At 46.8% G+C, this 14,155-nt stretch overlaps 1 protein-coding gene across 1 annotated transcript in view; it reads left to right on the forward strand.

The window, feature by feature from the left end:
• Window positions 1–14,155, forward strand: part of PITPNC1 (phosphatidylinositol transfer protein cytoplasmic 1) — a 320,302-nt gene that overhangs the window by 249,543 nt on the left and 56,604 nt on the right. Inside the window, exon 6 of the mRNA XM_032178375.2 lies at window positions 4,695–4,790. Coding sequence (XP_032034266.1) covers window positions 4,695–4,790 — 96 coding nt within the window. The remainder of the gene's footprint in view (window positions 1–4,694; window positions 4,791–14,155) is intronic.

Below are 14,155 nucleotides of genomic sequence, written 5' to 3' on the forward strand. Positions count from 1 at the left end.
AAATACAAAAATTAACCAGGTGTGGTGACAGGTGCCTGTAATCCCAGCTACTCAGGGGCCTGAGGCAGGAGAATTGCTTAAACCCAGGTGGCAGAGGTTGCAGTGACCCGAGATTGTGCCATCGCACTCTAGCCTGGGGGACAAGAGCGAGACTTCGTCTCAAAAAAAAGAAAAAGAAATTAAAACTCATCATCTCAAGCCTGAAGAGGATGTTGGTTCCTCAATGTGATTTTTTGTGATTTGTTCAGATGGTGGGTACCCCACCCTGAAATATTTACTACCAAGTTCAAGTAAAGGAGCTTCCTCATGCTTGCTATTCCATGGACTTTGGCATGAGAATTAGGCACGCTGTTAATGAAGGAGACCAGTGGTTGGACTAAAGGACACCTACATGGCTTCTACTGCAGCCTTAGCTATTCAACAGAGGAACAGAAGATTCCCATGTCGCTGGGAGGTTCTCAGTGACAGTTTCTCAGGACACACACTTTTTAAGTAGCAGGAGACTCAGATTCTGAATTTTTCTTTCTAGAAAGATGCAGGTAGCAGTTTTGATTGATGCTTATCTTGGCGGTTGGATGCTAAGAGGCGGTTTTGTTTTTGTTTGTTTGTTTGTTTTAATCATGGAAGGACCTGGTGAAGCCTACAGACTTGCCCTGAAATCTGAGCTTCTCTGCTGACTGGCCACGTGACTTTGAGCAAGGCTGTTTACTTCTTTCAGCCTTGGTTTTCTCATCTGAAAAGCGGGAATAATATTACGATGGTCATAATGTTGTTAAAGCAACAGTAATTGTTCCCTTCCCTAGCTTTACAGCCTATTCTTTTCTTTTTCTTTTTTGAGATGGAGTCTCACTGGGTCGCCCAGGCTGGAGTGCAGTGGCACAATCTCGGCTCACTGCAACCTCTGCCTCCCGAGTTCAAGTGATTCTCATGCCTCAGCCTCCCGAGTAGTGGGGTTCACAGGCATGTGCCACCACACCCGGCTGGAGTTTCACCATGTTGACCAAGCTGGTCTCGAACTCCTGACCTCAAGCCATCCACCCGCCTTGGTCTCCCTAAGTGCTGGGATTACAGATGTGAGCCACTGGGCCCAGCTGACAGCCTATTCTTTTCTTTCTTGTGCAGCACATACTCCATTCTGCCTTGTATTTTTGGTCGTAGCTACCCAGTCTGTCTCTCCTACTGGATGGTAACCTCTCAAGGGCTATCTTTGTAGTCCTTCAAGCCCAGGGCAGCACTTTGTATGCAATGGGTGTATCAGTCAGGGCCTAATCAGGAGATAGAAACCACGCAGTAATTTGAATAGGAGAAATGTAATAGAAGGAATTACTGATTTCTGATAGGAGCAACTATAAGGATGTAAAGGGAACTCCAAAGGGTACCCTAAGGCTGAGAGAGAATACCCAGGAAGGACAAACTTGGCAGGGGCCCCTCTGCATGGCTGGGGTTCAGACTTCACTGGAGAAGCAGGATGGTGGGGAAGTTCACAAGGTTGACCTGAGCCAGGGCTGGTTCACAGTGGTTGAGCAGCACAGCGCCCTCTGGGGTGCAGGCCAGAGGAGGTTGGTGGACAGGTGTGTGTGTGGAGAGAGAGTCAGGGCACGCTGCCAACGCAAGGCCTGCAGCACACAGTGCCTGCAGCAGGAGGGCCACCGTGAAGTGGTTACTGGGCCCAGGCTAGGGCTGCAAGGTCACTGAGCAACTGTGCACTCTAGGCTTGCAGCTGGGGCAGAGCATGACCGAAAGTCCCCACAGACAGACTCTGCAGCCCAGCAACATGCAAATCTGAAGGAGAAATCCCCTTCCTCTTGCAGTGGCCCTCCAGGGCCCCCTACTGATGAGGCTCACTGTAAAGGAGAAATGCTTACAGGGTCCAGTCCATGGTCTCAGAGCAGAGGTGTAAGGGCGACTTTGGAGCTAAGGCAATACTGTGAAAACTGCAGTGGGTGCAATGGGAGATCAATAAAATGTTTGAATTAAATCGGAGAAAGCTGTACAACCTGTCATGCCCCCACTTCATCCCTGCTTAGTTCCCTTTCTTTGAGTCCTGTAGATTTTACCACCAATAAATGTCAAACCTTTTTAACTACTTTTGTAATTTACTCTCTGGAAGCTCATTTCCCTCTGGGGTATTCTGTGTGTGTGTGTGTGGTGGTGGTGGTGGTTGTTGTTGTTGTTGTTGTTGTTTTTGAGACAGAGTCTCACTCTGTCAACCAGGCTGGAGTGCAGTGGCACGATCTCGGCTCACTGCAGTGTCCACCTCCCAGGTTCAAGTGATTCTCCTGCCTCAGGCTCCCAAGTAGCTGGGATTACAGGTGCATGCCAACACACCCGGCTAATTTTGTTTATTTTTAGTAGGGACGGGGTTTCACCAGCTCATCATGTTGGCCAGGCTGGTCTTGAACTCCCAGCCTCAAGTTATCCACCCCCCTCCACCCCACTGCCGTCGGCCTCCCGAAGTGCTGGGCTTACAGGTGTGAGCCACTGTGCCTGGCCTCTATGTGTCTTCTTAATGAGGCATGTGTCTCTCTTCTCTTAGCTCACACTTAAAAGAGATTTGCAGAAAGAAAGAAGGAGCAGGGGGACTGGCTCTTGCAGCGTGAGACCCAGTATTTTATTTCACAACTTATTTCTCCACTTGAACTTGAACTTGTTTCTCCACTGTCTGTTTCATTTCGAGGCAGTTCACTTGTCCCTCCCAAATGCTTTAGGAGTGTCCTGAAGCACTTGACTTCAAGTAGCAGTGGAAAGAATCAGAGCCGATCCAAGAACCAATCTTTCTCTGACTTGGAGAAATCAGTGGCCACCTCAGGTCAGACTGGGAAGTTAATCTCCTTGGACAAATCTGAAGAGTCCAGTCTCCAAATATTTAGAAGACAGTAGGCAAGAAGAGAAGAACCACCAGCCGACTTGGAGGATAATTACAACACAAATATTATTCAGAAAGCATTTAGAAAGGACAAATCGTTTCAAGTAACTTGAGAATCCAACCAAGATGAGTTGAGCCTATAAAGAGCCCTTCAGATGCCCTCTTGTGGGAGACTGTGTTATTAATAGGCACCAAGTTTGGGTTAGGACAGTGTTCTTGGGTATCAACCACCCTGTTCTTCCAAAATATTGCATTCTCTCCTGAAGAGTCAGATGTAATTAGTGTTAACTGTTGATTCCCTCCAGGAATGAGCTAAACAGTGGGATGCGGCTACAGTTAAGACTTCCTCTAAGAATGAAGTGGTTGTCCAAACTTAAATCTGTTGGCTGGACATGGTGGCTTACGCCTGTAATCCCAGCACTTTGGGAGGCCGAGGCGGATGGATCACTTGAGGTCAGGAGTTCAAGACCAGCCTGGCCACCATGGTGAAACCCCATCTCTACTAAAAATACAAAAATTGGCTGGGCTTGGTGGTGGGCACCTGTAGTCCCAGCTACTCAGGAGGCTGGGGCAGAAGAATGGCTTGAACCCAGGAGGCAGAGCTTGCAGTGAGCCGAGATTGCACCATGCACTCCAGCCTTGAGACTCCGTCTCAAAAGAAGAAAGCTGTTTATCATCCTGCAGAAGGATGATTATCCCTTTAGACCAGAAAAATGACAATGAGAAGAACTAGAAGAACTTAATTTTTCCACCGAAATTTAGACTTTTTTTTTTTTTTTTTGAGACAGTCTCACTCTGTCACCCAGGCTGGAGTGCAATGGCGCAATCTCGGCTCACTGCAACCTCTGCCTCCTGGGTTCAAGTGATTCTCCTGCCTCAGCCTCCCAGGTAGCTGGGATTGCAGGTGTGCACCACCACGCCTGGCTAATTTTTGTATTTTTGGTAGAGACAGGGTTTCACCATGTTGGCCAAGCTGGTCTCAAACTCCTGACCTCAAGTGATCCACCCACCTCAGCCCCCCAAAGTGCTGGGATTACAGGCGTGAACCACTGCACCCAGGCCGACATTTATATCTATATATTGCGGCTGTGTTGTTATTATTATTATTATTATTTTGCAAATTATGTGCATTCTGGGCCAGTGAAACCTAGAGCAGATTGGCAGGAAACCATCTCAGTGTCTTACCAAGCTTTACCTTGTTACCTTTATGTGTACAAAGGAAATTGTGCTCTTAAATGATCAAGAAAAACAGGTGTGTTTCCCCTGGGTAATGAGATTGTGGTTTATTTTCTTATTTTTGCTTATCTATATTTTCTGCAATGAGCATGTATTATTTGTGAAACTAAATATATATAAAAATATATTTTTTTAACATATATATAACTTTAATTTTAAAAAGCACACACTTTTCTTTTTAACTCTTGGCCTATATCCCTGCTTTTTGACTCAAGTTTAGCCAGACCCTTTCCAACCTCTTTACTCCTCCTGTTCAGGTGAACTGCCAAAAATCAGCAGACTTCAGTTTGGGAAGAGATTTTTTTTTTTGGAAGAGATTAATTTCCTCACTCTTGAACTTCTAAAAACAGCCCAGTTTTTCTTCTACCTCTCACCAAGCAGTGATTGATGCTACACCTGCCTCTGATGTGACAAAACCGAAGCCATGAATCAAAGCTTTCTATGATTCTTGCGCATTCTGAGGCTGGTGAAAGCACTAGCCGGGGTCCCTGAGACGTGTGAAGATGCTCTGTGTGGGGTTATTCTGCCCCGGGCACTCTGGAGGGTAACACCTGCTATCACTAACCTTTGATATGTTGCTCTTCTTTTTCAGATTTTCGACAATGAAGCCAAAGACCTGGAGAGAGAAGTTTGCTTTATTGATATTGCCTGCGATGAAATTCCAGAGCGCTACTACAAAGAATCTGAGGTAAGCGACAGTTGGGATGAGATGTGGAAGATTCATTCATTCATTCATTTCGCAACTATTCCTTAAGTGCCTCCTAACTTGGGAGGATGCCATCTCTCGTTGTGTGGATTCAATTTGCTTTCATGTCTTGCTGGTTCTTTTTGCAAGTCTCAAAATTAAGGCCCTAACTCTTCAGGGACCATCACTGGCCCTGGCCGTTACTCAATCTCCACTTAGTTTTCCTGTCTCCCAACTCTGTCATCATTTTTGGCAACATCAGTATCCATAGGGCTGGACCATCCAACACACTGGCCTCCCTGAAAAACGATAGTCAGTCTCCCCAATCACATGCGCTTTTTTTTTTTTTTTTTTTTTGAGATGGAGTCTTGCCCAGGATGGAGTGCAGTGGTGTAATCTCACTGTGGTGTCTGCCTCCCAGGTTCAAGCCATTCTCCTGCCTCAGCCTCCTGAGTATCTGGGATTACAGGCGCCCACCACCATACCTGGCTAATTTTTGTATTTTTAGTAGAGATGGGGTTTCACCCTGTTGGCCAGGCTGGTCTCCAACTTCTGACCTCAAATGATCAGCCCACCTCGGCCTCCCAAAGTGCTGGGCTTACAGGCGTGAGCCACCCGTGTTTTATTTGTATCTGAATCAATCCTTGAAAACTTTGATAGCTCATTCCAGCACAGCTCCTTTCTCTCAAAACAGCAAGCACCTCAATGAGGGCATCTCCTTTGTTCTTGGCTGAGAATAAATTTCAGAGAGCTTCTTTCTCTCTGGTTTTCAGCCTACCAGGATCCATCCTTTGCCTTAGTTCTACCTGCTTGTTATACAGTTTGTGCAAGTCACCATTTATATCCCATTAGTATTTTATTAATGGCTGCTGACGGAGCTTGGGTGACCCACTTGTAAATAACATCCCAGCCCTGCAATGACAGCAGATGCAGGGCTATTTTTGTTGGTTAGCGACATGCCACCAATCCCAATATGTTTGGAATCAGGGCCCCAGGCTCGTCCTTGAGCCGTAACATGTGGACCTTGAAACTCTTCTCCCAGAGTCATTAAGGCTGATGGGAGACACAATAAATAAACTTACTCAAAATCAATTATGTCATTACGCAAATAAACCGGGCTCCCGACGTGGTTCAGATTTCTTTTGCCTCCACATTTTGGGATTCATTTCGGTATAAAAGTCTTACCTGATCTTAGCAAATGCTTGACTGCTTAATTGCAGGCGCGTGTCTTCAGCTGCTGTCCCTGAAAGGGCTGGGGAGAGGCTGATGTGGATCACTCTGTGTTGCTCATCTCCACCCAAAGGGTGAGCGTTTTAACATCATCAGCTTTCATTATGCTCTGCGGCCAACCACACCTATGCATTTTAAGATAAACAAAGTTAAATGCTCCCTATGTAACTGTGGACCCGCCAAAGAGGGAAATAAACAGGGCCACTGACCTTCCCCTTGTCTCGCTCCACGGAAATCCTGTAGTTTCACGTCAAGTCCACCAGTGCTTAATGGGGCTCTGACGATGTGCAGAGCATTGTGCAAAGCACTCCTGTGACACCTCGGGCCCCCCCGGGCTGCTGTCCTACCTGGACCTCCCGGCCTCTTTGGGAGTTCTGGGCCTTCCAGGAAAGCAGGGTTGCCAGAAAACTCTGAACTAATGTCAGCTTTTCCTCCCAGTGTGCTTTGGCATGGCTCTGCCTGGACTTCAGGGAGTTCCCTCCTGATTCAGTAGGAAGTCTTGATACAAATATAGAATATTAATGAAGAAATCAAGTCTTGTTTCTAGTCAATGTGACTGACTCATTTCCCTGTGCTCTGTGCCCCCAAAGAACCTCCACTAGAAAGCTTCCTTTCATTCACATAGACATTCGAGGAGCTTTTCCTTCATGCTTCACAGGGTCGCTCATGGGCACGTCCGTACCTCTTTCCCTGGGTCCTAAAGTATTCTTCCCTGGATGCAGCTTGGCCAAGGAGATGAGTGGTAAAGAGTCCAGTAATTATTCATCCAATAAATATTTATGGAGTCCTCACTGAGTGTCACATACAATGTTAAGATGGGGATGTCTGGGCATGGTGCCTCACGCCTGTAATCCCAGCACTTTGGGAGGCCGAGGCAGGTGGATTACTTGAGTTCAGGAGTTCAAGACCAGCCTGATCAACCTGGCGAAAACTCTACTAAAAATACAAAAATTAGCCGGCAGGGTGGTCAGCTACTCGGGAGGCTGACGCACGAGAATCGCTTGAACCCGGGAAGTGAAGGCTGCAATGAGCTGAGATCACAACAGAGTGAGAAACTGTCTCAAAAAAAAAAAAAAAAAGACACAGCAATGAGCCAAAGAGATGCTTAGGGTCCCTCCCTTCAGGACACTTCCAATCTAACAAATACCACGCAGAGAGTATTTGGCGAACAGTAGAGAAATAGTCACACAGATATATATGGAGTTCAGAGTCACAAGTGCAGGAAGGCAGGTACAGGGAGAGACTGTGATAAGGAAACTGAATTTAAGAGGATAGGATCAGGAGACATGCTATGGAAAAAATGACAGTTCAGGCTGGGCGCAGTGCCTCACGCCTGTAATCCCAGCACTTTGGGAGGCCGAGGCAGGCGGATCACCTGAGGTCAGGAGTTTGAGACCAGCCTGGCCAACAGAATGAAACCCCAACTCTACTAAAAATACAAAAATTGCCTGGGCGTGGTGGCATGTGCCTGTAGTCCCAGCTACTCAGAAGACTGAGGCAGGAGAATCGCTTGAAGTCCCAGCGACTCAGGAGGCTGAGGTTGAACCCAGGAGGTGGAGGTTACAGTGAGCCGAGATCGCACCACTGCAATCCAGCCTGGGCAACAGAGAGAGACTCGGTCTCAAAAAATAATAATAATAAAAAATAAATGAAGCTGAGGTGTCATAGGATCTAAATTATGCTTTTAAAAGATTGTTCTGGATGGAGAATGGACTGGAGAAGAACAGAGTCAGGAGACCACCAAGGTCACTATTGTTATTTATATTATCGGTTACTTAGGTTCTATAGTGGCTTGCGCCAGAGGGCTGGCGGCAGAGATGGAGAGAAGCAGATGGTTTTGAGGTATATTTTGAAGATGAGTTGACAGGGATTGCTTATGGATTGGATGTGGGGATGAGGTTGAAGGAGGAGTTGGGATGGCCTTAAGGATTCTGGCTTGGGCGACTGATAGATGGGTGTGCTGCTTACTGAAATGGGAAGATGAGAAGAGAGGTATACGTTGGAGAAAGATGAGTGGATTTTGTGATGTCAGTGAGGCATCTAACACAAACAGAAATGAGTCTGGAGCTTAGGTGAGCGATCTGGGCTGGAGACCAATTTGAGAGTATTTGGCGAATAGGAGATTTAAAAATCCTGGGGATGGATGAGAGGAAGAAAGCATGAAATATAAATGGGAAAGGGGTTCAAGTCTGAGCCTTCAAGGATGGCAGCATATGGAGATCAGGTTGAATCTAAAAGAATCAGGAATCTAAAAGAATTGGTCAGAAAGTTAGGAGGAAAACACGGAAATGCACCAAGGAATGCAAGTTTCAAGATGGGGAGAGTGACCAGAGGTGCTGAATGCTGCCGAGAGATCGAGTAGGAAGAGAATGGAAAACTGTCTGCTGGAACAGTTCTCAACTGGGGGCGACTATTGCCTCACGAGGATGCTTGGCAATGACTATAGATATTCTTGGTTGTCAAAACATAGGAGGTGCTACTGGTATCTAGAGTATAGAGGCCAGGGATGCTGCTAAAATCCTCTACAGCACAGACAGCCCCTCACAACAAAGAATTATCTGGCTCCAACCGGGCACGGTGGCGCACGCCTGTAATCCCAGCACTTTGGGAGGCCAAGGCAGGTGAATCACAAGATCAGGAGTTCAAGACCAGCCTGGCCAACATGGTGAAACCTCGTTTCTACTAAAAATTCAAAAAGTTAGCTGGGCATGGTGGTAGGTGCCTGTAATTCCAGCTACTCGGGAGGCTGAGGCAGGAGAATCACTTGAACCCGGGAGGCCGAGATTGCGCCACTGCACTCCAGCCCAGGCGACAGTGCGAGACCCCGTCTCAAAAAAAAAAAAAAAAAAAAGAATTATCTGGCTCCAAATGTCCATAGTGCCAAGGCTGGGAAGCCTTGTTCTACAGGAACAGGTGATTGAAGATGGATGGAACTCTGGATTCAGCTTTGACACTCATGGCCACCCCTGGCCCGTCCTGGAGTCTTAGGGTTACTAAATGGATGCGGGAGAAGGGGCCCCGTAGGGCTGAGCCCTACACACTCATCATCCATTGTGTGACCTCCCAGGGGATCTGCTGGCCTCTGTAACAGGTGGAATTCCTCCTCCGTGGACCTGGCAGCTGGACCACAAAGGGCTACAGGTACCATTGGGAGCCTGCAGTAAAATCTTAGAAAAAGCATTCCCCTAGGGGCGACTCCCTTGTGACCCCAGCCCCACCATCTTCAACAGGCCAGAATACAGACCGCAGTCTGAACCCACCCAAAGGAAGAGGGGTGAGTTTCCTGGGCTGTTTTGGTGGTTGTGTCTACTGTAAACGTGCCAGGGACTGGGAATAAGAGGAACAACCGACTCAGAAGGCAAACCATTTCCAAACAAATGTCTAACTGGCACACTGTAAATAATTAACACCCTCCACCCCACCACAGGAGTTTCCTTCTAAAATGAAATCTGACCTTGTTCTTTGCTTAAAACCCCTCACTGGCCCTCCTTTAGAGTTCAGCTCACACGGGACTCCCCCTTTCTGAGTTTTCCTGGGCATGCCCCCACCACTGCTGCTCTGGAGGCAGCAAAGTTCTGGTCCATGGCTTCTAGATCATGCTAGATTATGCTAGCTCATCACTATGGCATGAGCTCTGCGAAGACAAGAGCTGGCTCTTTCCCAGCCGCTGCTACAGCACCAGTGCTTAGCAGGCGCTCACTCAATGGTTGCTGAATGAATGAGTGAAGGCGAGGGACTTTGCTTTTTTTCTTCCAGCAGTGACAATTTCAGAGCAAGTGCTATCAAAGAAAATGAATTCGTTACCATTAAGCAAGCAGTTGTGAATCAGAGTTCCTTTTTTTTTTTTTTTTTAATTGGAGGCATCCAGCTTCATGGGCCTTTTCTTCCCATCCATCTTTGTAAGTTGACGATGTCAGCGTCCTGAATAGAAACGCTCTTTATGTGAGGAAGCCGGATGCTGATGGGCTGAATCTGTTCCTGGATTTTTTTGATGCTGATGAATCCAGACTAGGGTTATCTGGGTTGCTTCTCTCCACCCAGCTACTGTCACACACACACGGCCATCCAGGCCAAAGGAGGGGATGAAACCACTTTCCTTTCTTTTTCCATTTCTCCCTGGAAACCTTCGAGCCACACAATCAAGACTGCCTCTCTCATGAAGATGACCAGAGCTTGGAATTTTCCACTGGGTGCCCTCTGCCCGGTGGCCCTCATGCCATCGCCACTAACCAGGGATTCAGAAGCACTCTTTGGGGATTCAGGACCAGCTGATAGCTCAGATCAGTGCTTTCCTTATTCTCATTTTTGCTGTGTTGCTGTTTCCTATGAGGGCCTGAACTTTAGTTCTCAAAAACCTCTTAGCTTCAAGTTTGTTCTCATAGTCATTAACGGATTCTGCAGGGCAGTGCTGTATTGTGGGGGGGGTGGGAGGGGAAATTAGTGTGATTTTTTTTCATACGGAGAGAGCCCCTCCATTAGTCACACAGACCACTGAGACCCTGGCCGCCCATAACAGTCATAAAGCTGTTTGCACCATGTCACATGTAAAATGACCACCATCAACACCAAAGCAGGAAAAGGGGTGAAGCCAAAAGCTGAGCAGGTTGGACTGGTTATGTGGCTGATACATAGCGTCTTGCTACTGCCAAGATTTTCATCCCAGCTCCTTGATGCTCTGCCAAGATTTCAAGGTGAAGATCCCAGCGGAGGAATGAGGAACTCTGCACGGTAAATCGGAGCATACCTGCAGAGGCCACAGGCAGTGCAGCCATACCCGCAAGGCTGAGTTGGCAGTTTTGGGGTGCAAGAACAAACCTCAACTTCTAGCCTGCAGGACTAGCCCAGGCTGGAGAATCTGAAAGCCATGCTGGGAGAGATCTAACCCAGAGGCCTTTGATGTTGGCTCCTAGTCAAGGTCAAGTCCAGTACTTTCTCCTCCATTCACTGCAGTAGTTCATGAGGTCTGGCTTCCATCATGAGATGGGGAGTGACCAAAGAAAATGGCATCTATGTTGGCCTCCTGGGGGCTGCCACCTGCAGCCATCTCCCCTAGACACAAATGTGTAGGGCGTGTGCAGCTTCTCAATCTTCGGACGTACCTCCAGGGCAAAGGAAGAGAAAGAAAAAGGAATGTCTTTCCTAGTCAAGGAAGTAGAAGTAGAGGGTTTTGTGTGTGTGTGCTTCCTTTTTAAAATCTTCATTGATTTATGTAATGAAAAGCAAAGCAGTCTCTAGCCCAGAGGTTCTCAGCTACGGGCAAATTTGTCCCCCAGGGCCATCTGGCAATATCTGGAGACATTTTTGATTGTCGAAACTGGATAGGGCATGTTATGAATCTAGTCGGAAGAGGTCAGGGAGGCTGCTAAACATCCAAAATGGGCCAGGTGCAGTGGCTCACACCTGTAATCCCAGCACTTTGGGGGAGGCTGAAGCGGGAGGATCACTTGAGGCCAGGATTTCAAGACCAGCCTGGGCCACACAGCAAGACCCTATTTCTACAAAAAAAAATAAAAATAAAAATAAATTCTCTGGGCATGGTAGCATGTGCCTATAGTCCTAGCTACTCAGGAAGCTGAGATGAGAAGATCACTTGAGCCCAGATGTTTGAGGCTGCAGTGAGCCATAATCATGCCACTGCACTCCAGCCTGGGAAACAGAGCGAGACCCTGTCTCTAAACAAGAAAAGAAAAGCAAAGAATCCAAAATGCACCACAACAGAGAATTAACCAGCTCCAAAATGTCAAGTATGCCAAGATCAATAAACCCTGACATAGACCAATCCAAGGAAAGGAAACTTAGTAAAATCTATTGGTATCAAGACTCATTAATGAATTCTTTTAGTTAGCATTTACTAAACACCTGCTGAGTGCCAGCTCCATGCTAAGCATTGAGGGTACAAAAACAAGATTATGTCAGCCCTCAAAGGTCCTGTCTTCTACTGCCTTTTGAATTGATCTTCTTCTTACAGATGAAGCAATTTCTCATCCCCTTTATTTTGGAGGATATAAAGGCCATCTTACTAGTGATAAATACAGCATAGTAACTTGAATGGGGGAAATTTGCAATTTTTTGTACTCAGGTAGCAACAAAGGAGAAAGAATAACATGAGGCTGTCCTAGAAGCATGGGCCCCTGACGTGGCATAATTGAATGTTTTTCAGACAGAATTTGATTTTGAACTTTCCCCTTAAGTTGGGTGACTAAGTCTCCAGGTCCCTGGGTCATAGCCTTCCTGGACCAGGAACTCCTTGGCAGCCGGTTCATTGGTCCCCACAGATCTAAATATCTGTTGAATTCTCTCTTAAGGGAGAGAGAACAGAACAAAAAGAGATACATCTAGCTTTTCCAATAACTGTCAAGGGTGAGAGATTAAATGCTGTTTGCTAAGGACCGGCCCTCAGAAAGGGAACAGAGAGATCAACTAAGTAAATATTGTCATATTTAGCTGTACCCTTCGGTACAAAGAGCTTCATCCAAATCACTCGGCTCCCTCAAATGAAAAATATTTTCATTCTGGTCTACATCTTGGCCTTTGAGGGTGGTAAAGATTTTCCGTTACCTCTAATGGCCAGATTTAACACAGCTGCCTCATGCCAGGGTACATCGTTAAGTTCACTTTGTTGTGCTGTTAGTATCATTTTTTTCCCCTTTCCCTCAAGTCCATCTGTTTCTTTCTGAGAGTAACGCAGCTGTTTTGCAGTGGGTTCCAACTTACTGGGGCCTGCATGCTTCTTGGAAAATAAGAGGACTTGATGACATCACTGGGATGGGGAGAAGTCCCTGCTGCCAAAGGGGTCCCTGGTGGGAGCCTCTAAAACTGGAGGGTGAGGGAGGAAGCCTGCAAAGGAGGTGCAAGAGAAGGGTCGCCAGCAGCTGCTGCATCACAGGCCCTGAGCCCTCTCCCTTTCCAGGGTCTGGATGATGCCAGTGCTGTTAAGAAATTGAGAGAGAAGGCCAGGCACAGTGGTTCACACCTGTAATCCCAGCACTTTGGAAGGCCGAGGCGGATCACTTGAGGTCAGGAGTTCAAGACCAGCCTGGCCAACATGGTGAAACTCCATCTCTACTAAAAATACAAAAACAGCAGGATAAACATACAAAAATTAGCCAAGTATGGTGGCAGGCACCTGTAATCCAGCTACTCAGGAGGCTGAGGCAGGAGAATCACTTGAACCCAGGAGGCGAAGCTTGCAGTGAGCCAAAGATGGTGCCGCTGTACTCCAGCCTGGGTGACAGAGCGAGACTCTGTTAAAAAAAAAAAAAAAAAAAAAAAAAAAGAGGCCAGGCACAGTGGCTCACACCTGTAATCCTAGCACTTTGGGAGGCCGAGGCAGGCAGATTGCCTGAGCTCAGGAGTTCGAGACCAGCCAGGACAACATGGTGAAAACCCATCTCTACTAAAATACAAAAAATTAGCTGGGTGTGGTGGCACATGCCTGTAATCCCAGCTACTCGGGGGACTGAGGCAGGAGAATCGTTTGAACCCGGGAGGCAAAGGTTGCAGTGAGCTGAGATCACATTCATTGCAGTCCAGCCTGGGTGACGGGGCCAGACCTTATCTCAAAAAAAAAGAAACCCATGATCTGGTTGGGAGGATATGATATAATGACACAAATGCTAAGTGACAGTACAGAGCGAGGCAGCAAGAGAAATACATTCACACAGTCATGTGTAATCTACTTTCCTCAAACTCGTACACACAGTCATCCCCAGAGGATTCCCAGGACTGGTCAGGGAAGACTTTAGAGGAGCGATGGAATCTGAGCTGGGCCTTAAAAACAAAATAGGTTTATGTTTATTTTTTGCTCATAAATTAATACATGATCCTTGTAAAAAAAAAATTCCGACATGATACAAACACAAAACAGAGCAAATCTATGATCCTTCATCACAGACATCGCTGTTGTTAAAGTTGGTGTTTATACTTAAACATAATGCATAAATAGTATTATTTTATAAAACTAAACTCACACTATGCACACCATCTTGCAACATGCATTATTTCACTAACCACATAAGCTTGCCATTTTTCTGTGTAGCACACGCCTGTCTAGTGAGTTTTAGGTGGCCAGATAATATGCCAATGAAGGCCAGGTTCAGTGGCTCACGCCTGTAATCCCAGCATTTTGGGAGGCCGAG

This window comes from Hylobates moloch, unplaced genomic scaffold, assembly GCF_009828535.3.
Source record: "Hylobates moloch isolate HMO894 unplaced genomic scaffold, HMol_V3 SCAFFOLD_15, whole genome shotgun sequence".
NCBI classification, from domain to species: Eukaryota; Metazoa; Chordata; class Mammalia; order Primates; family Hylobatidae; genus Hylobates; species Hylobates moloch.